Source organism: Suillus paluster (genome assembly GCF_016628075.1).
Source record: "Suillus paluster strain FC165 chromosome Unknown EDB91scaffold_10, whole genome shotgun sequence".
NCBI lineage: Eukaryota > Fungi > Basidiomycota > Agaricomycetes > Boletales > Suillaceae > Suillus > Suillus paluster.
Genome location: NW_024537570.1, coordinates 345,948 through 371,209, shown reverse-complemented (window position 1 = coordinate 371,209; position 25,262 = coordinate 345,948). Strand labels below are relative to the sequence as shown.

The 25,262-nt window shown below is 47.1% G+C and overlaps 10 protein-coding genes across 10 annotated transcripts; 4 read left to right on the top strand and 6 right to left on the bottom strand.

The window, feature by feature from the left end:
- Nucleotides 1-500: 500 nt before the first annotated feature.
- EDB91DRAFT_1048251 (uncharacterized protein) lies at nucleotides 501-1,975 on the top strand (the record flags this gene model as incomplete). Its single annotated transcript, XM_041313384.1, has 5 exons — nucleotides 501-561; nucleotides 1,051-1,148; nucleotides 1,353-1,437; nucleotides 1,498-1,609; nucleotides 1,660-1,975. 5 exons carry the CDS (start codon nucleotides 501-503, stop codon nucleotides 1,973-1,975), a joined length of 672 nt encoding a protein of 223 aa, XP_041180382.1.
- A 16-nt stretch (nucleotides 1,976-1,991) lies between these two features.
- EDB91DRAFT_1048167 (uncharacterized protein) lies at nucleotides 1,992-2,699 on the top strand (the record flags this gene model as incomplete). Its single annotated transcript, XM_041313373.1, has 2 exons — nucleotides 1,992-2,397; nucleotides 2,452-2,699. Coding segments are annotated over 2 exons (654 nt in total), but the record flags the coding sequence as incomplete, so codon positions are not given.
- A 3,045-nt stretch (nucleotides 2,700-5,744) lies between these two features.
- EDB91DRAFT_1035962 (uncharacterized protein) lies at nucleotides 5,745-6,308 on the top strand (the record flags this gene model as incomplete). The annotated part of the gene is made up of 3 exons (XM_041312807.1): nucleotides 5,745-5,921; nucleotides 5,961-6,050; nucleotides 6,072-6,308. Coding segments are annotated over 3 exons (504 nt in total), but the record flags the coding sequence as incomplete, so codon positions are not given.
- Nucleotides 6,309-7,242: 934 nt separating this feature from the next.
- EDB91DRAFT_1245315 (O-methyltransferase-domain-containing protein) lies at nucleotides 7,243-9,079 on the bottom strand (the record flags this gene model as incomplete). The annotated part of the gene is made up of 10 exons (XM_041322531.1): nucleotides 7,243-7,356; nucleotides 7,404-7,604; nucleotides 7,656-7,697; nucleotides 7,746-7,770; nucleotides 7,826-8,008; nucleotides 8,058-8,179; nucleotides 8,235-8,415; nucleotides 8,463-8,782; nucleotides 8,834-8,841; nucleotides 8,893-9,079. The coding sequence occupies 10 exons, from the start codon at nucleotides 9,077-9,079 to the stop codon at nucleotides 7,243-7,245; spliced, it is 1,383 nt and encodes a 460-aa protein (XP_041180379.1).
- Nucleotides 9,080-10,020: 941 nt separating this feature from the next.
- EDB91DRAFT_1245314 (O-methyltransferase-domain-containing protein) lies at nucleotides 10,021-11,861 on the bottom strand (the record flags this gene model as incomplete). Its single annotated transcript, XM_041322530.1, has 10 exons — nucleotides 10,021-10,134; nucleotides 10,182-10,382; nucleotides 10,434-10,475; nucleotides 10,524-10,548; nucleotides 10,604-10,786; nucleotides 10,836-10,957; nucleotides 11,010-11,193; nucleotides 11,241-11,560; nucleotides 11,612-11,619; nucleotides 11,675-11,861. 10 exons carry the CDS (start codon nucleotides 11,859-11,861, stop codon nucleotides 10,021-10,023), a joined length of 1,386 nt encoding a protein of 461 aa, XP_041180378.1.
- A 2,072-nt stretch (nucleotides 11,862-13,933) lies between these two features.
- EDB91DRAFT_1334731 (uncharacterized protein) lies at nucleotides 13,934-14,443 on the bottom strand (the record flags this gene model as incomplete). The annotated part of the gene is made up of 4 exons (XM_041325465.1): nucleotides 13,934-14,074; nucleotides 14,132-14,229; nucleotides 14,281-14,339; nucleotides 14,391-14,443. Coding segments are annotated over 4 exons (351 nt in total), but the record flags the coding sequence as incomplete, so codon positions are not given.
- Nucleotides 14,444-14,940: 497 nt separating this feature from the next.
- On the bottom strand, nucleotides 14,941-16,002 carry EDB91DRAFT_1115001 (uncharacterized protein). Its single transcript, XM_041317915.1, has 4 exons — nucleotides 15,636-16,002; nucleotides 15,422-15,579; nucleotides 15,177-15,369; nucleotides 14,941-15,124 (listed from the first exon to the last, which is right to left on the bottom strand). Exons 1-4 carry the CDS (start codon nucleotides 15,847-15,849, stop codon nucleotides 15,063-15,065), a joined length of 627 nt encoding a protein of 208 aa, XP_041180376.1. The 5' UTR covers nucleotides 15,850-16,002; the 3' UTR covers nucleotides 14,941-15,062.
- A 1,406-nt stretch (nucleotides 16,003-17,408) lies between these two features.
- Nucleotides 17,409-19,536, top strand: EDB91DRAFT_1327730 (L-Aspartase-like protein; the record flags this gene model as incomplete). The annotated part of the gene is made up of 11 exons (XM_041325257.1): nucleotides 17,409-17,685; nucleotides 17,741-17,897; nucleotides 17,951-18,037; nucleotides 18,090-18,193; nucleotides 18,247-18,388; nucleotides 18,437-18,568; nucleotides 18,617-18,706; nucleotides 18,759-19,037; nucleotides 19,097-19,160; nucleotides 19,217-19,339; nucleotides 19,397-19,536. Exons 1-11 carry the CDS (start codon nucleotides 17,543-17,545, stop codon nucleotides 19,534-19,536), a joined length of 1,461 nt encoding a protein of 486 aa, XP_041180375.1. The 5' UTR covers nucleotides 17,409-17,542.
- A 654-nt stretch (nucleotides 19,537-20,190) lies between these two features.
- Nucleotides 20,191-20,856, bottom strand: EDB91DRAFT_1114996 (uncharacterized protein). The gene has a single exon (XM_041317914.1). The coding sequence runs from the start codon at nucleotides 20,791-20,793 to the stop codon at nucleotides 20,488-20,490; it is 306 nt and encodes a 101-aa protein (XP_041180374.1). The 5' UTR covers nucleotides 20,794-20,856; the 3' UTR covers nucleotides 20,191-20,487.
- A 351-nt stretch (nucleotides 20,857-21,207) lies between these two features.
- EDB91DRAFT_1327728 (FAD-binding domain-containing protein) lies at nucleotides 21,208-23,684 on the bottom strand. The gene is made up of 11 exons (XM_041325256.1): nucleotides 23,296-23,684; nucleotides 23,139-23,242; nucleotides 23,047-23,082; nucleotides 22,765-22,993; nucleotides 22,580-22,710; nucleotides 22,506-22,523; nucleotides 22,401-22,451; nucleotides 22,223-22,348; nucleotides 22,003-22,160; nucleotides 21,885-21,957; nucleotides 21,208-21,834 (listed from the first exon to the last, which is right to left on the bottom strand). The coding sequence occupies exons 1-11, from the start codon at nucleotides 23,468-23,470 to the stop codon at nucleotides 21,439-21,441; spliced, it is 1,497 nt and encodes a 498-aa protein (XP_041180373.1). The 5' UTR covers nucleotides 23,471-23,684; the 3' UTR covers nucleotides 21,208-21,438.
- Nucleotides 23,685-25,262: the final 1,578 nt, after the last annotated feature.

Below are 25,262 nucleotides of genomic sequence, written 5' to 3'. Positions count from 1 at the left end.
CTGGCAAGACAAGTACTGAAAGGCAAGTCATCTATTGTTGGTTCAGATTATAAGGAGGCTGGCTTTCTCTTCTATGCAACATTCAAGAACATTATACTGACCGGCTGGCTGTGTGCTACATGTTGTACACAAACTTTGGCCTTGCTGGCTTAGTTTCTGACAAAGCTGGCCAGTACTGTATAGACAGGCTGTAGACCTGGGCCGGCCGGCCAAACTCTGATATTGTATTTGGCTGGCCAGGACTGTATAGACAGCAGGCAGAACCATGCCGGCCAGCTAAACTCAGGACTAGTTTTCGTGCTTGCATTAGCTTTCCAAGTATGCAAGCCTTGGCTAGCTGTACCTTCTATTTATCTGACCTCATTCATTGAACTTATACTTATTCTTTACACAGTTGGCTCATTTCACAAAGATTCATTGTGGATGGAAACTTTACCGCTCAACATATGACTATGAAAAAGCCACAGTTAGACATCAGTCTTTCAGATGGTCTTGGTTATATGGTGAAAGATAGAGAATATCAGACTCATCTCTCATTGGCTGTCGAAAGTAAGGAGGTGAGTTGACTTGTAGCAAGGGTATTCGACTTTGCTTGATGGCCTGTATAGCGCTCTTCTTGTAGCAATCATCGAGCAATCAACACCACAAATATCAGCAGGAGTAATCTTCGAGCAACAGGGGTAGGAGCAACTGCCTGTGCCCGACATGGATGCTTTGTTCCACACAGCATAGTTGATTTTCAGAAGGGCGAAAGGTCTGTACATCCTCCTAAACAGCATGTTAAGCGAGCTCATAGGATGTTTAGACACATGAACATTGACTATTCAATATGCAATGCTTTGAATTATCATTTGGCTGGTATAGACTCTTCTCTCATTATTTATGATGTGGGGTGTCAGTGGAGTATTAATTTTTTACAGAGAGTTGCTGAGAGCCAAGGCTTATCCATACCAGAAAATATGCAGATCATCCCTGCGGTTGGAAAATTCCATCTCAGCACTCACAAATTGGCTTGCTTTGCAAGGTACAGCCTCAACTTTGTTCAAGGAGCTGGACATGTTGATGGGGAGATTTTGGAGACCTTATGGGCACCATTCAATAAGATTTCCCCAACTGCTCGGTCAATGAGTCATGCTCATCGCCAAGAAGTTCTTGATGATTATATGAGAGACTCAAACTGGAAAAAAATAGTTGGAATAAGTAAGCACTTCAATCATGTATATCAAAAACTGTGCTTGACACTTAAAATTCTAGCAAAGACTCTCTTGACCAAGTATAAACGTGCTCTCAAAGGCATTGATGAGACAAAATCTCCTTTTGATGAACTGGCCCGGTCTCTGAATCCCGGGAAGATTTTGATGTGGGAAATTGATGAGAAAAAGGCTGTGGAAGAACGTGGGGAGTATCTTGACATCTACCAGTTGCAGATCAACAAAGGTAAGTGAGCTCTGTCTGGGTCTGAGGCTTATAAGACATCTAATCTGGAACTGAGTTCAGCCCCAACTATGGCAGAGATTCGGCTCAAATTAACTGAGTCTGAGAATGATGATGCCAGACATCCAGGAACAGTATCTTGGCTCATCACTGGTATCAATCTGGAGGATTTACAGTATGTAATTGATTGGAACAGTAGAATGGCTTAACAAAGTGCTATTTTAGGGATGCATTGAGAGCAAATATACGACAACTTCCTAATGATGCAACCTCTGCTCAGAAAGCTTCTATAGAAGAAAAGCGGCAGAGATTGGCAGCCAGGATTGCCAAATTTCATGAAACCGCCAATGCTATGACTGCTGGCATGGATCTTGATATTGGAACAGTGCCTTCTGACGATCCTAGATTCTGTCGTACAGATAACGATGGTAATGAGTGGGTGGAGGTTTCAGATGAAGAGATCTCAGAGGATATAGATGAAGAAATCCTCACAGAAGAGATGGGTATCTGGATGCCATCTTCGGCATCGATGACACAATAGATTGACTCTTGGGCTGGGCCCCCTCCAAGCTGAAGAGTTGGAGCTTCAAAAAGGCCAAGCCAACGACTGCCTAGAAAACCTTTGTATGGCTCTCGGTCACAAGGCCCTTATTTATCGTCAGTATTTTCGAAGCGCAGATTCTACATGGGCTGGCACCAGGTCAAAGCAAGAAGCTCGTCAATGTCAGCTCAAAATTGACAAATATGTAAGAAGCTATCAGAGGGCAAGGTCAGCAATGCAACATCTAGGCATGGAAGAAGCTACCTTGGGCAGTATTTATCAAGAAATATTGCCCACCGAACTCAGTATAGACAAAGAGGTGACAGAAGAAAATAGATTTGGACAAGGGTCAGACAGACTGGCTTGGTTTTGGAGGGTGAATAATGCCAATGAAGGTCAAGAAGATGCTTGGATGGATGAATGTAAGAAGAAAATTTCATCTCAAGTGCAAGTCACTTCAACTCACTCTTATTTAGTCTATAGGGTCAACTGGTTGAAGGCAAAGGCTAGATGGAGTAGATGGCAGGAGGAGTTGAGTCTGGTAAGACATGAAATGGGTTGGACCATAAACTGGTTCAAGTATCACCAGAAAGAATGGAACAGAAGGTGGCAGCAAGCGACTAGACCTGGTCATCAAGCCTATGCTTATCAACAGGTCTTGATGTGGGGAAGGTTTGCTCAGGATGCTGAGAAGGCTTTCAATGGGTGTGGATTTGTACCTTGAAATATTATACCAACACTCCTGCCAATTGCATTGAATGAGATGCCACAAGTCTACCTACTGCAGAGCCTCACTGGGCAGTATTAACTTAAGGACTGCAAACAGGCCAGCCATGCTCTTACATATGTAGACCCAAGCTGGTCAGTTTGCTAGTAAAATATTAGCAGACCAGTCGGCCATGGGTCTACCTACTGCAGAGCCTCACTGGCCAGCATTAACTTAAAGACTATAAACTGGCCAGCCTAGCTCTTACATATGTAGATACAGGCTGGCCGGTTTACTAATGACTACATATACCAGCCAGCTTGATCCTATGGTTAGTACACTCAATGGCCAGTATATTAACACAAGGACTACAAACTGGCCAGCCATGCTTTTACATATGTAGACCCATGCTGGCCAGTTTGCTAGTGAAATATTAGCAGACCAGGCCAGCCATGGATCCACCCACTGCAGAGCCTCACTGGCCAGCATCAACTTAAGAACTCCAAACTGGCCAGCCATGCTCCTACATATGTAGATACAAGCTGGCCGGTCTACTAATGAAATCAGAATGCAGTAGATATATCCTACATATACCAGCCAGCTTGATCCTATGGCTAGTATATGTCATATGATATCTCGGCCAGCACTCATCCTACATACAGGACAAAAGAGATGGTTATAGTATTATAGACTGGCCGGCACTGATACTACATACAAGAGATTGGCCTATAATACCTCGGCCAGCACCAATCCTACATGAAAGAGATTGACATACTATACACCAGGCCAGTACCTTTCCTACATGAAATAATGATACTCAAGTTATAATCAGATAGTACATCGGCCAGCACTTATTCTACATGCACCGGCCGAGGACTGGCTAGCCATGATTCTACGACCTTTTGGCACATCCAGGGCAGGGGTTCTACAGTAAGGAAATGACTGAAGTATGTGAGTGATGAAAGATGGGAGGATCATCTTGCTGCATGTTAAGTACCGTGCTCGTTTTGAAATGCGCCTTTCAGGTGAACTGAGCGACTTTTCACTCGCTAATCTACGTAATTTTTCTTTGTAAGATACCCTTCTGACAGCCACACGTACCCATTCAATGCCCTCATGGGCTTACTCCCGACTCCCGACTTCCGCTTCAGCAACCGCCCAATCCTATGACCTGCTATTCAGCAAGCCACGTCCTGCGCTGCAACTTGCAACGGAAATACACGAGTCGGATCATGGATGTTCATGGTCCCAGTCTAGTCGAGAAGTGTGTAATAGTCGTTGATGTGGTTCATTCAGACACTGAAGCCTGAGGGCACACGTTAACCTAACAAAGGGTGGCAAGGTGGATGATATTTTTTTTTTTCTGAATTTATTATCCTTTGGGGTCGAAGACCCTATGTCGGACATGGCCTAGGTTATTCGAGTGCGGGGGACTGACTCCCGGCTTTCTATCATAGTTATATGTAAGGTCTGGTCGATGCATGATGCGTACTCCGTCGACACAGTATGTACTATGTCGGGCAAAGGTCAACGTCGATTTCATACAGCGGGTTAACCTTCGTGCATTGGGGTTCCTTGGCGTTGGTGTTGAGCAGTCGTGTTGATTATATCCAAACCGTTCTGAGTTCTCTTCCGTCCCTTCTTCCTCTCCGCTACCTCTGTTCCTGCGGTAACTTCTCGTCCTGCGAGTGTCGTTCCCTCGAGCAGAGCAGTGTGGCTGCAGTGTTGGTACATGTAAGTATTGTAACATTTTGCTGACTTGAGATATATTCTATAATGTACATGATGGATCGGAGCGCGTTGGAAAGTATGTGACGTTCCCGGGCGTACGGCCGGTAGACGTATGATATGTATATCGAAACCTTGGTGTTTGCGCATGAACCAAGCATTAGCCACAAACAAAATTCATCAACTCAGTCCGTCTCGCTGTTCAAACGTTCATGTCCAACATACTCGAGCTCAATTGTTGGGTCATTGGGGATGATTCATATCGTGCCTTTTCTGTCGAGATCGCAAGCGTGGATACTGTCGACGATTTGAGTTATCAAGGGCACGAACAAGGGACAATTTGATGGTTTTGATACTAACAACCTCGAGCTATGGCAGATGAGTGATCGATGCCTGGGATCTGATGCTGACTATGATAGACTATGATCTGATACTTTGGAAGGTTAATGTCAACTGGCACGGCTTACACTTACTCAACATGTTCGGGAACGAAGGCGGGATCAAGGCTGGCGTAGAGTTGGAGCCGATGAACGAACTGTCCGATGTGTTCACGAATGGAGTGGAGCATGAACATATCCATATCGTCGTGCGACATCCTCCAGTCACACGAGGCGGGGGTGTAGAAAACCCAACTGATAATAGAGCAGATCTCAACACACTGGTGAGCTAGCTATACTGACTAGTTTTTGAGGTCGAGCGACTCACAATATATCCCACCCCCGAAGAGTTCAAGAAAACCCTTCAGTTAGGATCCACCTGTCCTGCCCGTTCAACAACTGCTCAATCCGGAGCATATTGCAGAATCCAGGGCGGGCCTGGCAAATCATACGACGGTCGCTACGCTCAGGGCAAGATGGTCGATGCCACTGTGCCACCAATTCAGTCGTTCAATCCGGCATCCGATTACTTCTCAAGCAAAGCAGATCCTACATACGAAGTACCCGAATGAGACGCTCCATCACATTCAGGATCTCATGACTAGATTTGCAACTATACACCGCAACGAGGATACCCGCGAATTAAACGTCACTCATCTATGGCAGAAGGTGGTCAAACAGCCTTTCATTAAGGTGTCTGCTCCTGATGGCGGAAACATTGCAGATGTTGTAGTCTTCTCATCTCATTTCCACATCCCTGATATATGTACTTGATATTGAATGAAGAGCAGAACGAGTTCGGAGATGAAAGTTCAGACCCTTCGGTGGAGGCGTCTTTCTCCTTCTTATGCATCTCAAGTCAGGAGCCCAAGGTGCGATGATTAGACTGCTCTAATGCTTCTTGGTCTCGTCATTAATGCCCGTCGCTAGTACCCGGAACTTCGCTGAAAGGAGTGATTGTCCTGCCTTCTTGATTGCTCAGGCTGGATCTTGGCTAGCGGTTCTGGGCACTGTCCTCACGGAGAAGTGTGTCATCCAACGGCTTATGGACTACATCTGGATCCTAGCCTATCCTGCATTCAATGACGATCAAGTACTTCAAATTGGGTACGTCCTCTATGCACGCAGGGAATCCGTCACCCAGCTCAAAGACTGATATGACGATGTCTTCGAGCGCAAGGAGCCGCCTTACGATACATCACGACCTGTGGCACACGCTCACTTTTTTCCAACTCCAGATATCTACATATGCAACAGCAATTCTGTGTAATTCTGATATCAGAAGCACCTCGGACGTCATCCATCCTGTGTGACTTACCTGGCGAAAACGGTCGAGGACCACCCGATCAATGTCGTTCTGAAGTTCGTCACCAGGTACGGCGAGGACGCCCACAAGGTGATGGCGGAAGCAGGGTTCGAGCCGAAGATTTTGTACTGCGGACAAATCAATGTCTTGCCGCACACGCCATCGTATGGCAGGTTGCAGATGATAGTCATGGAGTACGTGGACATCATGACAGCCTTATGGTACACCGCAACTACCTCCAATTTTCACCACGACCTCAAGGAAGCGATCGAGTACTGTCACGGGTAGGGATTTGTATTGGGTGACGGAAGCTGAATGTTATGATTATGAAGGACGGTAAAATGCAACTGAATGATTTTGACTGAGCTGAACGCAGAGGCGAGGTCACGTACCCTGTATCCATCTCTCCTAGTATTGACTGGCCAGAAGGGGTGCGAGGATTAAAGCCTATACTGAAACATGCGGTACCGTGACTAGACCTCTCAAATTTTCTGCTCTACCATTTATTACCGGTTCGTGCCATGTATCGTGTCCGTTGTGTCTATAATCTGCTATCATCCCCCACTGCCCTGTCCATCTCCTTCGCATCATGCTGAGCAGATCCATGTCCTCGTGACTACATGCTAGACAATATTGTAATATTTTGAATGTTCTCCGCGATTTTCCAACTCGTGATGATGTCATAAGCACATTGACACTTGGGAAGCGCCGTCTTGCGAGGGCAGAACTCTTGCTTGCCAATCTGTAGTACTGGTGTGCACTACTTAGGACCAGCTACTCACTAAGGCATTCATGATCCCTCGCATGGCCACATTGCCAAGTGATCTATCGACTGAGATATATAGAATGTGCAGGTATGGGGGGCCGAGGAACCCTTGACAGGGAAGTGTAAGCTTACACATACGCTCATTCAAATGTTCGTCAGGTGGGCCCGCGTGGAGGAGAATTGTGAGTGGGTTGGAATCGGAACCAAGGTCTTGTCCGGCTCAAGGGCTAAGCGAAGGCTTTCGGAAAAGGTCAATTTACGGGCTGGAATTCGTCCAACCAACCGCCATGGAGAAAGACTATATCTCGCCTACATATATTCGGAATACCAACATTGTACTTCAATGCACATGGGAAACCGCTCTGGGATCCAGCGTTCTCTTCTTTACAGTGATGCTCGTGTGTCAAGTGCACATTCAATAATGGAAGCGTGAGCTCGCAGCGGGTAAACGTTCGTGATACGGAGCCCACACCCCCTCACAAGTATCTCCCACTCACGCTGTTCAATCTTCAGCAATATATAGTCAAACTTTGTTCTGCACGCACCAAAGACCTCTCGCAACCGTTGAGAGTGGCCAGCATGTGCACCGAGCAGCCGTTCACATATTTAGACGCTGAACCAAAGTGCGACGAAATACTATTGTCGCGGCGTTTGGCGTCGCCATCTGTCAAGAACGATTCGACGCTCGTTGTAGCAGTCGCATCTATGTTTGGGACAGCTACCATGTCGACGATGAGTATCTTGGACTGTGAAACGCATCAAAGATATCACAGAGATATGCTAATTTGGCTATATACCTTGGGACCTAGTGCACGAGCTATGTGACCCAGTATCGTCGCCTGAGTCAAAGTCAGTGATGCCATTAAAGTAGGGTGCACAATACTTACTGCTTCTTTGTCTGGCCAATCATGTCTTTGGCACAGGACTGGTGTGAGCAAAAGAATGGGCGAGGCGAACGAGCACTCACATTATATGACGCAAGATAAAGCTATACTCATTTCCGATTCGTGGCTGAGGCTGGAAGAAGTCGTGGGCTTCCACCTTCAGCACACCATTTTCAATATCACGAGGGCGGCGTTCTTCCATAATCGAACTTGTCAGCGCGACCACATTCTCCATGTCCTGCACGATGGCTCGGAAGGAAGGATGCCTGTCACGAATGAGAGACCTCGGGAATACAAATACATTTGCCGACTCACGCATCGAGGATGGCCGTTACTAGGCCGCCCATGCCCCCTCCACAATCAACGATGACAGGGGTTTCCAGCTGTTCCCATGGGTAGTCCGCCACGACACTCGGCGTAGACATGTCACCAAAGACCTAGAACGGCAAAAGTTCGATCAGCGCACTCTCGCCCTCTCGCCGAATTACTGACTTGAAGATGATCCGCAGCTGGAACGAGAACATCTGGATGTTCCAAAATCCAGGAGAATGCCCCCAACGATGTCTTAAACCCGATCTGAAAAGCAGTCTGCTCGGGAGAATGCGAAAATTTCCAATCAGATTCCGCCACCCAATATGGTATGCCTTCTATCATCGTCATCAACCCAGGCCAACTGCTCAATATTTAGCCTCGGCCAGCGCTCATAAAGCGAAAACGTACGAAAGGTTTAGTCTCCGACCCGCATTACCTTCTACGAAAGTGCGCGCGCATCTGTTCAAAGCGAACGATGAGTCACGGGTCTCCCTGACCCAACCATTGGCTGCACAGCAGCGGAGAATGGGAACGAGTTTCTGAGAATCAAGTTCAAATTTCGAGGCCAGTTCAGCGGTCGGAACACCTTGGGAGGGGTTTGGCACGTCAGACAGGTAGTCGATGATACCGGTCTTGATCAGGGTATCGGTACAGGAAACACCATATGCAGTGAATCTCTCATCCATGCACTTATCCAAAGGCGACTGGATAAGGTTCTTTAGCTCTCCCTAGAAGAGGCACTCAGATGAATGAAAAAATAGGGCTGGGTATTAACCAACCAGGCATGCTGAAAGATGATTGAGGTTATGCATTGTTGCATATAAATCATAACACGTACCTAGAGAGAGGCGGCGAGCTTCAAACAATCCCGTACTGGGTAAGTAGGTTGTTGGGTCGTCCAATGGGTGTTCAACTGAGCTGAGTTGGCTCAGGGGAGGTAGCTGGGAATTGTCCAACTCCTTGCGGAGTGTATCCAGTGCGAAGTTCAAACATGCTTGGAGACGATCAAGCTCTACATGGGCCATGGTGCGGTTTGGTGGCAAGAAATGACGAAGTTTCTCAGCCTTTATCTAAAAAATGCAAGGACAGAGCGTTTGAAATGGTTTGATCCCAGCAATAAGGACTTACTGCGGATAAGCTTGTGCTGAATTAGGCTTAGTTCATCATCAACGTTTCAACTTCTAGAGCAACCTTCTATTGCGGGTATAGTGTTACGGTCACCTTACGGCAGCACTGATCCTTAGTAGTCTCCTTAGGCAGACTCCAACTCTCTCTCTCTGTGGGTGGGAACAAACAATATTGTTGATACATAGTAGCAAGGAGAAGCACTTACAAGAACATCGCGGTGTGAAGTGCTTTTACAGACAAGTTCCATCAAAGAAGAAGGCACAACAGTACTACAACAGTACTGAGATGCATAGTTTAACGTCAAAGAAATCTAGGAGAAATCGACGGGCGACGTCGAGACTCGAGACACTGATCTAGATCTAGATTGCAAATTCGACACCAACTTACACCTGTCCGATTCCGCCACATCGCACACACAGACGTTCGTCCGCGTCACCAATCATCAAAAACAAAACGAGCGGGGATATATGAGTCAGCGACGATGAACGACTGATCTCTGGAAACCTAGTTCTTACACTACCACAATCACCAGACACGTTCCGCCTGACGCAACAAGTCTCCCTGAAGATCCAGCCTGTGGCAACGCGCACTCATTGCTCGTACCTTGCTGGGTGTGGGATCAAGACAAAGGTCTCGTCAGGCTCAAGGGCCACGCGAAGCCCTTTGGAACAGGTGAATGTACCATTTGAGGACTCGTCGGATGGGTAACCTTTGTTGAAATTTGTGCGGTCATCCGCCGGAAGTGACGTATATCTCGTCTATACCTGAAATACCAAAAATCCACTTCAATATGCATGGGTAAATAAGGTATGTCATTACTCTGGGATCTTTCTCTGCTTTACAGCAATGCTCGTGTGTCAAGTGCACATTCAATGATGGAAGTGTGAGCTCGCAGCGGGTAAACGTTCATGATACGGAGCCCGCACGCCCTCACAAGTGCCTCCCACTCACGCTGTTCGATCTTCAGCAACGCACAGGCAACCTTTGTTCTGTACGTACCAAAGACCTCTCGCAACCGTTGATCATGGTCAGCATGTGCATCGAGGAACCACTTACGATTTTCGACGCTGAACCAAAGTGCGATGGAATAGTGCAGTCGAGGCGCTTAGCATCGCTATCAAGTAAGAACGATTCGAAGCTCGTTGTAGCAGTCGCATTTACGTTCGGGACAGCTACCATGTCGATGATGAGTATCTTGGACTGTGAAACGCGTCAGACATAGCATAAAGATCTGCTCATTTGATTAGTTACCTTAGGACCGAGTGCACGAGCCACGTGGCCCAATATCGTCGCCTGAGTCAAAGTTAGCTATGCCGTTGAAGTAGGATGCGCAACACTGACTGCTTCTTTGTCCGGCCAATCATGCCTTTGGCGCAGAGCTGGTGTGAGCAAAAGAATGGGTGCGGCGAACGAGCACTCACATTATATGACGCAAGATGAAGCTATACTCATTTCCGATCCATGCCTGAGGCTGGAACAAGTCATGGGCTTCCACTTTGAGTACACCATTTTCGATATCACGAGGGCGGCGTTCTTCCATAATCGAACTTGTCAGTGCGACCACATTCTCCATGTCCTGTACGATTGCTCGGAAGGAAGGATGCCTGCCACGATTGAGAGACCTCGGGAAGGGGAATATATATGCCAACTTACGCATCTAGGATGGCCGAAACTAGGCCGCCCTCTCCCCCTCCACAGTCGACGATGACTGGCGTTTCCAGCTGTTCCCATGGGTAGTCTGCCACGATACTTGGTGTAGACATGTCTCCAGCGACCTAGAACGGCAAGAAGTCCGATCAGAACCCTGGAAGTTTCTCACAGAATTACTGACTTGAGATGATTCGCAATTGGAATGAGGACCTCTGGATTCTCCATAATCCAGGAGAATGCCAACAAGGGAGTCTTAAATGCGATCTGGAAAGCAGTCTGCTCTGGAGAACGCGATAATTTCCACTCCGATTCCGCCACCCAATATGGTATGGTTTCTATCATCGTCACAAACCCAGGCATACTGCTCGACATTTAGCTGTGGCGAGCGCTGATACAAAGAAAACGCACAAAAAGTTCAGTCTCCGACCTGCGTGACCTTCAATGAAAGTGCGCGAGCATCTGTTCAGAGCGAACGATGAGTCACGGGTCTCCCTGACCCAACCATTGGCTGCACAGCAGCGGAGAATGGGAACGAGTTTCTGAGAATCAAGTTCAAATTTCGAGGCCAGTTCAGCGGCCGGGACACCTTGGGAAGGGTTTGGCACGTCAGACAGGTAGTCGATGATACCGGTCTTGATCAGGGTATCGGTGCAGGCAACACCATATGCAGTGAATCTCTCATCCATGCACTTATCCAAAGGCGACTGGATAAGGTTCTTTAGCTCTCCCTAGAAGAGGCACTCAGATGAATGAAAAAATAGGGCTGGGTATTAACCAACCAGGCATGCTGAAAGATGATTGAGGTTAAGTATGCATTGTTACATATAAATCATAACACGTACCTAGAGAGAGGCGGCGAGCTTCAAACAATCCCGTACTGGGTAAGTAGGTTGTTGGGTCGTCCAATGGGTGTTCAACTGAACTGAGTTGGCTCAGGGGAGGCAGCTGGGAATTGTCCAACTCCTTGCGGAGTTTATCAAGTGCGAAGTTTAAACATGCTTGTAGACGATCAAGCTCTGCATGGGCCATGGTGCGGTTTGGTGGCAAGAAACGACGAAGTCTTTCAGCCTTTATCATAGGCTCTATGTTCCTTGCCTTATACACCTGCTCCCCCACCGATCCTCGGTGCCGATTTTCATTAAACCTGAAGCTGCAGCAGGAGTTAGGCTATGTTCTATCTCTGGAGTAGTTGCTAGCATTCTCCTTCTAAAAGCCATACAATTGACAAGAGTAAAGCGGGAGAAGCCACGGCAGGCGAGAAACTAAACTGGTCGACCGTCTATCGCAGGATTTCTTCTTATCTGATGATGATCCAGAGCCTTCCGGAGCGTATTTGCCAGGTGGAACATGACGCAAAGTATTCGGGTTTCATAGGTCTGCCGTAAAACGCCTCTTCGCCACCGCGCGGCACTGATCGCAATGATCTTCAAATCAGCATCTGCTGATTGATGTCCGGTCGAACGGCTTGGAAGTGGGATCAGATCAGCTTGGATCTTGCTCTAAAAACAATTCAGAGCGAACGTCAAGATGGTACGTATGTGACAGTGTTTTCACGATATCAGGTAAAAAAAAAATACATCTTGAACGCATGGTGCAAGCCGTACACGCAACGGAGCATCCACATCTTACCCGTGTCTTCTCGCCAGAGTGATAAAGTCACAATCGGTTCGGCAACGGCCGCGAAGTAGTTCATGGTTAGTCAGCTTGGGATGCAAGCTAGGAGTTACACATTCGAACCATTTCCAAGACGGATGGCTGGAGCGAGTGGGAAGGTGTGCAGACAGCCCGACGGCGCTTAGTTGGATGCTGCTTGTGGCTTCGCTTCACAGGCTACTGACTCATGTCTTCCAGCGAAAGAAACCCCTGTGCCGCAAGAACCTCTCACTTTCGATCGCGACGGTGAAAGCGATGCTGACGATTTTGACTACAACCTGTTTGATTCGGATACTATTCAAGTACTCACGAGTCACCAGGTACATCAACAATATGTTTGTTGTGACTAACATCTTTTGGGTAGCTTTCAGTAAGGTGCATCACAGTTTACATTAAGTTGAAGCGGATTCGAACCACGAGTTCAACTTCACCTTGACTTCGCGGCATCGGGCGACGTTACAAGTTCTCATTCGAGGTGTCAAAGAAGCTTGATTAACGTCAACCCTAAGGCCCTGGTGTGGCTGATCCGGAGGTGCATGAGGTGAACTGGCAAAGGCAACATTCGCGAAATTCTCTTTGGCACCCTATCATCGTCTAATAAGCCTGGTTGAACCAAGGAATCTCGTGGTACCCTAACCGCCAGAGCGGATTTTGTTTCCGCTCACTCATTGGAGTCGTTTCGTGAGTCTTGCTTTCGGGGACGCCATATCATATACCCCTGAACGCGCAGGTGACAGCTTAGCAAGATATCAGGGTGAGCCACATGAATGCGCCCCTCCTTCGTGTGCACGTTTACTCAAAAAGCAGTGGATCAAGTCTGGAAGACGAGGAAGGTTCAGTTCTCCGGTTGACACAGCAGCGAGAGACTGAAGATGATACCTGGGCTTTGAAAAATATTCAGTCGTAGTATCCCATCGCGCGATGAGCAGGGTTGAAGAAATATCGCGAACAGATCAATACCTCGATTGCAACCCGACGTATTAGAAAACAACTTCAAGATGCCAATACAAATCCACTTCAAACAAAAAGTCAAAGTTGCGCGTGATTCATCTTGATGAACCGCTTGTTCAACACCTCTATTTCGACATCTTCAGGCATAGTACCATAATGTCTTTCCAAGTGGTCGCGCCTCAGAGCGGCAGGCCACGATGCAATAAGTTCTAGCTTTTCCAAATTGAAAAGGCCTGCTCGTCGAGTGACGAAAACACTAGTGAGATGCCCGAGATCGAAGTCGCAGGATTTTAAAAAATCTTCGATGTTCTCGGGAGCTGCGTCCGGATGCATCTGTGAGCCCTTCACTGCCGGTGGTTGGTTCTTCGTCCTCATGATAAGGTGGTGGCGGGTCGGCCAGCGACATCTCCGCTTCTCCCTGATGGATAATGAGCGCGAATAGGTGTGGGGAAGGTGTTGGATGGGCGCACTGAAGAGGAAGAAGACCTGAAGACCCTTGTATGTTTGCACTGTGCCACTACCTTTTTGAAGCGGTAGCGTTTGTATGCAATGCGCTTGCTGAGGCTGATTTTCACATACAACTCAACTGGCCAGGCGGCTTCATATCTCAAACTCAGGGAGGGCATAGCTTCACGAGCCTTGAAAGTAGATGTTAGGATCCCAAAATCAGCGTGACAACAAACGGATCGACCCACCCATCGCACACACCTGCGCCACACGGCAGGATCTTGCTCGTCGAATTTCTTCGAGCAGTCTAGCGACGCTAGGACTTCCTCGAGCACTTTTTTCTGCTCTGCGGATGTCGAGTTCAGCAGGAAATAATACAAAGTAAATGGTAACATACTTTGAGTTCCTTGAAAAGCCTCAGGGGCCATGTCCAGCGCTTGGACAATCTCCGCATGCCTGGATTATTGCAGGTGGCGAAAATCGGCGTCAGATGGCCTGGGGACGTACGAAACAGCGGGAGCAGTCGATGTAGCTTGCATGGTGTGAGCCTGCCGCGCCATATCTGTTGACACAAGAGGAAGAGATTTTGAGATATGTGGGATGCCAACGTCAGGGCTTTAAATGCAAAATGAAGGATCAGATCGATCGTGGATAAACCCATCTTCTATGGATTTGTTAAATTTCTTCGATTCTTCTTTTGACCATACTCCGAGGCGCAACTCCGTTTTGGTGCCTTTTGTATCAACACATCCACGCTACAAACATGAGTCAGGAAAAATCTGTGGATTGATAGATAATCGGTGAGCTTCCTTAAGAACATGCCTTTGATTTTTTTCCTCGATTTGGCACACTCTGTGCTCGTGCCAGGGAACGCTGCGATCCACGTGTCAGTTCACCCGCCGCGTCAGTAAGCACTGCAGGTATGGAAGGTCTGCTCAGAATGCCGTCCTAAACCAGTCGGTGTGTTAGCGAGTGAGATACGACGACCTTAGGTACGCACTACGATAAGTCACAATGAACCAGAGGCATGTTGTGATTTACTGGTGACAGAACCCGCTGCACGCTGCAAATTTCCCATATTATTCGAGTCATCTCACTAATTGCACTCTAGAAGAACGTAGAAACATCGATAGCAATAGACATGATCTAAAACAAAAATACCGTATTACAGATCTACATCTATTCCTCATCCTCATCATCATCCTTTGTGAGTCTACTAAGGATCGAACCATTGAATGCATCTAATGTAATGATCAGAATGGGGCAACGATAGAGGAAAGTGAAATGACTCACGTCCTGTACTCGCTGAATGCTTTCCTCGGTACGCAGATAAAGGTGATGGCGTTGGTGGCATACCAGTTGAGGAGTTCAGTGAGGAAAAAGGTGGAGGTGTGGGTCCCGGAATGGAATATTGGAGGGTTCGAGAAGGAGTCGACACGGGAGAGGAAGCGTATGGGGAGAAGGTGCGCTGCGGCTGTGGGCTCGTCTGTGCATCGTTTGTTAAGTGCATTCCCCCTGTGTACCCGGACTTTACATACATGGGGTGACAACACATGACGACGTTTTTGTGATTGTAATTGTGGTGTCTTGATGCTCTTCGTGGGTGAGGGCGTGAGTGGGAGATGTTTTGGTGGATACATGAGCGCTACAGCTGCCTGAAGGGCATTCAGGGTGAAGAGACTTAGGATGGTCAACTCTAGACGCCGCTGTCAGCGACTTCGTTGGCAAATTGGAGCAAGTGAAGACACCCACCAGCAGCGCATAACATCCAAAAGGCGGATTTTCCTTCTCCTAAATCATTAAAAACGACATCTATAGCTGTCCATAGCGACGGTGCTGGAGTAAGGTGGGTAAGAAAGAGTACAGCAAGGACAGCAGCAGAACTGTTGCGAATCCGGAGGGAGGCTTCGTTTTTGTGTGGCTTGAGGCTGAGGATAGATGCCTTGAGCGGCGTAAGCGACGACATTTATGAAGTTGAATACGAGAGGGCGAAGAGAGTAAGTACTAGTGTCTGCGAATGTCTATGAATTTGGACTCTTTCAGTGTGTCAGACTCAGTGTTGGTCTTGTATTTTTAACGCGTGTGTCACGGTCACGTGCAAGAGGTGGTAGTCTCGGACTTGACGACCATAAGGTACTATGGTCTACAGGGGAGACCAGCTGGACACTGGACTTGCAATGGATCAATTGTGGATTGTGTGATTCTTCGCGCGCGCAATACGCCTACTACATCTACATCATAGAAGCATACTACAAATCCTTCTTCGCAACCTTCTATGCGTCTAATTCATTTGCGCACTTGCTAGAGTAGGTTCTCAGTTGCGACAAGTTGAATGTAGTATGTAGTATACCACCCAACGCTCATGGTTCCATGACGTACTCTGCAGATGAAGAAAACCTAATACGATCTCCCTCGGAGTTCAGCTTTTCCAACAACTACTTGAAGTACTTACGAGTTCCCGCAGCTTGCTCTCCTCCTCACTCCAGTCGACACCGTCTTGGAGGGAGCCTAACCTCCCTATATCCATAATGCTCAACTCGCTGAAGCCACAAGACTGTTCTGCAAATGTTACAAGAGATAGTTAATCAACTACACCTTCCCTGCAGCTGACATTTTTCACGATTTGTGTCAGTGGCCAAATGAAGCTTCGCATCAAAACGTTTTCAGCTTTCATGCTCGATAGTACTAACTGGTGCTCTGACTTTATGTCACTACTACTCAGCAGTACGCAGGGATATGTTCGCAGAGATGGTATGCACCCCTATATTTTGCGTCAAATTCCAGTGACGAAAACCAATGAGCGGTTCTAGAAGTAGTGCCTAGAAGCGAGTCGAAGAACACCGTTCGGGTCAGGCAATCGGACGTATGGGTTGTTGGTTGACGGAGGGGAGGGACAAGGTACGTGAAAAAATTGTGATTTCGGGCATCCACAGAGAAAATCCACCATGAATGCATGTAGATGGTCTCCGATTTCGTGCTGGCCCGTAGTCAACTGAAGGTGGAGAAACCTGTTGGTTGACTGCGGTCCATAAACCTGTGTTCGAGGCTTCGAGCCAAGTATCATAATTCATGGAGTTCCTCCATTTGCATGTGGGGAAGCTTTGATAAAATTGCGGGAGATTCGGGATAAACATGTACATCGGGTACGAGCAGTTGAAGGGTAAAAAGGCAAGTCAAAGTCGAACTGTCGGAACGAAATATAAAAGAGTATCCATTCCTCATACCAGGCATGCATGGAATGTCACCGCTCATCCGTATTGCGCGCACAGGCTGGAGTCAAATGTCTTGCGTTTCAATTTTGTCCGTACTTCAATCACAAAACACGAGCGTTTATGTGATTTCATTCAGGAGTGTCTCCCTCCCTCAGCGGTGCCAGTCACTCGGGTCCACCTGCCCGGATGAAATGGGATATGGAAGGTATTCGCGAGCGGGGATAACACGGAATGTAAGATGGCAAGGCGATGCCTCATAAATTATAATCTTCGAATTCTGTAGGTTTGGAGTGCGTGATAGGGGAACTTCATTCCAGCCGGAACTAGCCGCATTTGGTGCTATTTGCTCCCGAGCCCTTCCTCTAGTAATGCGGTGATTTCAAGGTGATTTCATCTAGCTACTTATTGTCTCAGGCTACTCTTCTGCTACGCGTAGTACTTTTCGTCATGGTGAGTAAGATCATTGCACTCATCAGAGGAGGAACCGAGCGATCACTGTATCAGTCAAATCAGTCATTCCGCACTGAGCGTGACACCTTCGGCGAGCTCCAGGTCCCAGCCGATCGCTATTGGGGCGCACAGACACAACGGTACGTAATGATTAGATTTGTGGCGAGTGTACTTATCATTGAGTCTTTCCCCCAGGTCACTACAGAACTTCGATATCGGTGGACCCTCACAAAGACAACCACCTCCCCTAATCAAGGCATTCGGTGTGCTGAAGAAGGCAGCATCCATCGTTAATGTCAGCTATGGCCTGGATCCCAAAATTGGCGAAGCTATTCAGAGAGCAGCCGATGATGTGAGATATCGTGTAGGCTTCGGACGCGTGTTTCGAACTAAATCTCGCATCAGGTCATTTCCGGGAAGCTCATGGACCACTTCCCCTTAGTTGTCTTCCAGACTGGAAGTGGAACTCAAACTAACATGAACGTAAACGAGGTAATAATAGCACATGAATGAATGCTTATTAGCTCACCCAGTTGGTCAACAGGTGATTTCAAATCGAGCGATAGAACTTCTTGGCGGTGAACTTGGTTCGAAGAAACCAGTTCATCCCAATGACCACGTTAACATGAGTCAGAGTAGCAATGACACGTGAGTTGTTGCCCGAAGTATGTTTGATCGAATGAATTGACTGGTAACTGTAGCTTCCCAACAGCTATGCACGTCGCCGCCGTGACTGAGATCCACCATTTACTACTCCCAGCATTGGCGGAACTCAGGGAGGCACTGAATGAAAAGGTTCAGTCATTCAGCCACATTATCAAAATCGGACGGACGCACTTGCAGGTATAAAATAATCAGCCTTGAATTTGATGACTGTCTCATTGCTATTAGGACGCTACTCCCCTGACCCTTGGTCAAGAGTTTAGCGGATATGTCCAGCAAATTGACAACGGCATTGCTCGTGCCAAAGATGTTCTACCTCGCTTAAGGCTTCTTGCTCAGGGTGGAACTGCTGTTGGCACGGTGAGCCATTCAACATCCCACGAATATAGATACTCAAGTGTTGTGCAGGGTCTTAACACGAGGAAGGGTTTCGACGTGAAGGTTGCAGCCGAGATCTCCAAGATTACAGGTTTGCAGTTCCAGACTGCACCTAACAAGGTCAGACATCTCACGGCTTATATATTGTCCGGGTACCAATCAAGACCCGTAGTTTGAAGCTCTGGCTTGCCACGACGCCCTTGTCGAGGCTCACGGAGCTCTGAATGTCATCGCATGCTCTCTGATGAAAATCGCCAATGACATTCGGTTCCTTGGCTCAGGTCCTCGCTGTGGCTTCGGTGAACTCAGTCTCCCCGAGAACGAGCCTGGCAGCAGCATCATGCCCGGCAAGGTCAATCCCACACAGTGTGAGGCTGTGACTATGGTCGCCGCTCAAGTTATGGGCAACCAGACCACTGTCAGCATTGCTGGTTCCAATGGACACTTTGAGGTATTTGTATCTCAAGCGGCACGTTGGCTACTTGGTGATTTATTATTTTCTCGAATTAGCTCAACGTCTTCAAACCCGTCATAATAATGAACGTGCTACAGAGCATTCGTCTTCTTTCCGATGGTGAGTTCCCGCGACTGAAAATTACCCTTCCTGACTCGCTTACCTTGGCTCGTCAGCCTCACGCTCGTTTACAAAGAATTGCGTTGTTGGCATCCAGGCCAATGAGAAGCACATTAACCACCTCCTGAACGAGAGTTTGATGCTGGCAACAATTTTAAACAGCCACCTTGGCTATGATAGTACGTGCCAATTACGACTTTGTGTAAATCCGCTCGAAGTTAATCGCAGTCTTGCAGACGTGGCCAAATGCGCAAAGAAAGCCCACAAGGAAGGAACTACGTTGAAGGAGGCGACGGTTGGGCTCGGATTCCTGACACCCGAGGAGTTTGACGAGAAAGTGCGCCCGGAACTGATGTTGTGCCCTGATGAAGAATAGTTATAAACCTTCATTACCTCTGGAATTCTGATCGAGATCCGATAGTGATGGCTTGGGTGCGCGCTATTATAGAGCTGTGTCGGAAATGTCGTTGGCATGATAGAAATCAAAATAATCCCGCGACCGCGGTACAGATGACCTACTTAAACTTCAACACATCTCAGAGCTAGTCTCGCAACACCCGTCATCACACCTACTAATCTTGCAAAGCGACTCAGCAGACTGGCTGGCGCGTGTGGAATGGTAATTGTGCTCTATGGCTTTTACAATATCTAGTCGGTCCTATCGCAGACGAAGACTAAGTAGAAAGCTAAGATATACTACGAGACTGATAGCATTCAGTACTAGTAGTATAAACTTTTGCCCGACGATATGCTGACGGAATGCGTGTTACGATAAAATCACTCAAACACAATACATACATTTACGATAGATTAGGCGGGAGTAAGCCTCCCGCGAAAAGGGCGGGCCATCAGTAAACCGGTGAGACTCAGATGCTTCTTTCCTGTGCATTACGATACAAAGTAATATATAGCAATCTAAAGCAATGTAATCACGCCAATTCACGCTCGGTTCAGACTTATATATTGCTTTACATTACTTTATATTACTTTATATTGTTTTATAACGTCATGTGTAGGACAGAGCATAGGCGGCATACTATCCCTTGCGGTACAATCGGCACCCTCACAGAAGTCGGCAGGTCACACATTTTAGCGCGAAAACGTGATACTTTCGTTACAATTGGTCACCGCTAGTCATATTCGTATTCCACTCGCTACTCAAGTACTCATATGTTGTCATTACTCCATCACCGGAAATTAGGCTCTCCAAGGGACAATTCAACCGTACCAAGAATGCCTTCATGTAAGCAAGCGTAAATTGCTGAGTGATGGAGCACAGCGAGTTTCAAGCAAGTGAAGATTGGGAAGTGATAGCACATTGAACAGGTCAGATACATAGTTTGTGTGCACAAACGATGCACAATGATCTGGTGTGAGTAAATGATGGCCAGATGGGTTGTTTTTTTGGACGGTTGGCGTGTACGCGAATCGTTAATGAGGAAAGGCTGGGACATCGTTGGAGCAAGTGGAGGACTGCATTCGGTTGACAGATAGCGACCTTGATAATTGACAGCTGTGCCAATAAGAAGGGATTGAGAGCAGAAATATCTGCGAGACAGAATACCAACCCTATTACCTTGAGACTACGCATAGTGAACGGCAGTCGCGAGATAGATAGTGCAATGGTCATCATAGTAGAATGATTGGCACTGTGCAGGTTTACTGATACGGTCAGCTCCTGAAGTGCTGGGAGCTCTGTTAACAGTTTTCGGACGTCGACTTGGGAAATTTGCAATATGGGGTGTCGAGGTTTCCCTTAATCTGGTCATCGTCAATAACATGGTATGAGTATTAGATATATCGGAATAGACACACGATCAGTTGTGAATGCGAGCTGAAGTGGACGTTGATTATTATATTCAGACGCGACCCATAAAAATGAGCACTCACAACATTCTGCAATGCACCGATGATATCTAAGAGCGGGGAGAATTTGAATTTTGAGTTGACTGTCTGCATGTTGTTTACTATGAACGGCGAACGCGAGTTGAACTGGAGGGAGATTTAACGCGACATTCGAGTAAACAGTTTCACCAAGGCCGCACCACTGAACCGGCGAATAACATACAATATCATAGTTATGTAACTAACAACGTTGGTAGATGAAGTAAAGAGACAAAATCGCTTGTCCGATGTTAACATAATTGTCTTGTTCTTGCTGCCCATCTGGAGGACAGACTCTACATAAATAATCATACTTTACATCAAATAAAATATTGACATCACATCGTGACGATGGTTGGTACTTATCTCACGGTGTGTACCGTGCGTTTCCCGTTTATACTTTCCACCCTCCGGCGAGTCCCATCACATTGTCTGGATCAATAGCCGCCTTTATATCCCGCAGACGCGGAAGATTCGTCCCGTAGAGATCCTCTATGGGTGTGGAAGGTTGTGCATTATTGGGATACACAACCACATTCGCAACGTCTTGCCCTGCAGCGACCGCTAGCGACACCATATGACCGGAACTGGTAGCAACGATGTCATAGAAGAAGTCGTCGTCTTTTGAATCCTTCCATGCATAGAATACCTCCAGGTATGAGTAGCCTCGTGCACGTGAATCCGGATACGCAGATGGTATATCGGAGTGGCTGAAGATAGAAGGAAGGTAGGCCCTCGCGTTGTAAGTGATCTCAACCACGCTACTATTTGCCAGCTTGTTTCCGTAGAACTAGCCGCTCGTGTCAGTAGACGACCCAATTCAAAACAGGCGATGCTCACGAGGGTCTCATTGGCAACGGCGCTCAACAAGGGTTCCGTCCACTCCTCGATCGCTATGGCATTGAACACAGCTCTGTTTCGCAGTGAGTATACGCCGGGCATAAAACTAGAAATTTACCTAAGGCCAATTGTGTTATTCACCGGCTCAACATCGATCATGGACGAGAAGGACCGGGTAGAAATGTCTTCCCCGATGTTTGAGATCGCCAAGAAGTCATCGAACATACCATCTGGGGCAGTGGGTGCATCATAGAACAACGAAGACGATAGGACGGGCTACACAACAGTACTTGCGTTAACTTGCGATCCTACGTAGATTGCATTTGGAATATACTCACCGATCCAGAGACATAGTTATATGTGGAATATATCGATGCCTTGGGGTCTGCAACGTTCGCAACGAATTTGGCGACGGCAGCGTTTACTGCTTCGACTTGATCTTGACTATATGCGAGACTTCCACCCTATTGATAGTCGTCACCGTGCTGCACGATACGCTGTGGTATGATGTCTCACCCAAATTTGAGATTGAGGATAAGTTTTGAGAGTGAAATAGGTAACAATTCCCTATAAGGGAATTAGTACATGGTTTCATACGGTACTTCTTCAGAGAGCACGCACAAAGTTATTAAAACCTCCCTTCACAGTGGCATGAGAATTCTAAATATTGACAATCTAGATGACGAAAAACGTACCCGCAAGCCGAAGTACAAATCTGGGTTGCTGGAGCTGGTGACTGTAGTGACGGTGCCATTAGGCAAAATAAGCTCGAATGATACCACGTTGTCGATTGCCAGCCCATGCTGGTTTGTCAGATACGAAAATCCTGATCAAATGACGAATGTTAAATCACGTTTGAATCATCTGGGGATGTTCATACCTCCACCAAGTATGACGCCGCCAACTCCGACGCCAGTGACTTTCCCCCCTAGAACATTCACGCCGTATTCTTCCAGTGTTAAATAGACGTCATCCCATATCGCACCAGTGCCAACTTTTGCTGTCTGGGAATCCGAGTCATACGTAATGTCCGAGAATAAATACATGGCGATTTGAACGCCTGGGGTCGACGAAAAGCCTGGGTTGGTCGTGTGACCACCGCTTTTAACCTATTTGGTACCTGCGTAAGATAAAAGCACAAGCTGAAGAAGTCATTACTCACTCCAAACGGCGTCCTAGTTGCTCCCAATATTTGAATCTGTGGTATGAGATGAGATTAATCTAGTATGAGGTCTTTATTTCAGCAACACGAACCGCTTTAACGAGGTCCTCGGTGGTCCCAGGTTCAAAGGTGCAAGCGGAGACTTGAGTACTCGAAGATGCCCAATGATAATTATCCTTTGTATAGAGGTCCGATCCTGTCGGTGTTTAGCCTCATTCACACTTAGCCCAAGTACTAACTAGTACATACCATTATAATAAACAGCGGACTTCAAAGAGATGGAAGCCGCGATCTCCGCACAAGCAGTGGTGTCACGAAGTGTATTCCCGACACCAAGCAAACTTGAGGAAGCCGCAAGTCCCCCAATGCCTGCAAGAAGCGCGATGAATATACTAGTACTAGCAGAGAGTAGTAGCATCTTCATGGGTAGAATGGGTCACACAAGTTTACCTCGACCCTGCCCGACAATTTATATATGTTGTCCGGGCTTCTACTCGGATTCTCTGCACGCTCTATATCTAACAACATTCACCAGGCCCAATGGCCGGTAGCCTAGTCCGGATCTGGTGGAAGGGGAATGTTACGGCTAAGTAGCGAGTACGTAACGTAACGAAATCAAGGCTATGGTGATGTCCAGTTGTGGAGTGAGTTTGCAAGATACTTCGCTATGAGTACTCAAGTATCAGCAGTTCTGAATGAACTGCTAACCGAATTTGATGAACAACGAACGATTTTATTAAATTGGCTTACTGAACATCGATTTAATTGGCTGACTGTAAGAATATAATGTGTGTTATGACACGCGTCTACAAAGCTACATAAGCGCGCCAGTTTGATCCAAACTGCACTCCCCGTTTGGACTAGGCCAGTAACCTCTATCGTACACTCGGGCTAGTAGTCCTCTCCACCAATGAGAGCGCTCGCTTAAGCTAGGGAAACACTTCAAATTGTCAGGCTCTCTCAGATGCTAGGGGTTGGATATAAGTATACCTGTGACGGATTTCTATGTATGGAATATGAGATCTGAATATCAATTTACCAGCCGCTGGGTACAGGCACCAAGGGAGGCATCAGACAGATATGTATAGCATTTGACCCACCCAAATAAGGTTAAAAGCATATTTGCCTTTGGATGTACTCGGGGAACTTCATCCCCTTCGACAGCGGATAAGTAGAGTGAAAGATGCTATCCATTATTCAAGGAGACTATAGTAAATAGTAATATTTGAATCTATTTATATGACAGTAGGGCCCATCTGCAAAATGAACGCTTACGACTTCAGTAGCGCACTCATGCGATTGGTGGAGATGCTGAACACATAACCAAAAATGTGTGCTTACGAAGGCAAACTAAACCAAAAGCGAACTGCTCAAAAGCACTTTGAGAGAGGAGCTTCGACCGAGTCGGCTTTTTAGACGCAGTTTTACCAGTCCGTCCATCGACGGCTTGCCTCATAGGTTTAACCTGTTAGGACCGGTCACGAGTCTAACGTAGTACCTGCAACGTTAATTTCTGCCGAGGTAGTCTGAACCGTTCAATGGCCAATACAGTTTGAATTTGTCCATTCTGAGATACCCCCTCAATGCGCACTCGTCATTGATCGGGGTTTGAAATATATAAGGACGCGTTACTCAGGGTAGTTCGCGTCCCTGTGACACGCGCTCTAGACACTCCGGCCATGAGTCATAACCAGCCTATACATCTATGTTCTGACGGCAACAGTCATGGTTCCGCGTCAATTCCAACTCAAAGCTGTGCTCACAACCCTGAATGGTCGAGACACTATTATAACCGCAGGCACTGGCAGTGGGAAGATGTGTGGCATGTTGCGAGCATCCATTTGGCAGCGCAAATATGGGGGATTTACAGGCATTCAGTCAACCCACCGGTTGGAACAGGGCAGCACACCTATCAATTGCCACCTCATCTAAACGTACCTCCTGTCCCCATGCATAGCTGTCACATCTATCACCTTACTTACTTGACGAGCTGACGAGATCCTTACTACTATACTAAGTAGTACCTGAGTTACATCAATAGCGTAGTCGGTCAATTAAAACCGTTAATCGTAATCTTGTATACTGTTACCTTACAATCTCGACGAGGTGACAAAGTTCTTACTATACCCTGAGGATGCTAAGGTTCAATACAGTTTGAATTTTTCCATTCTGAGATACCCTGATTATGTCCAGCATATTCGAACGCCAAAGATCTA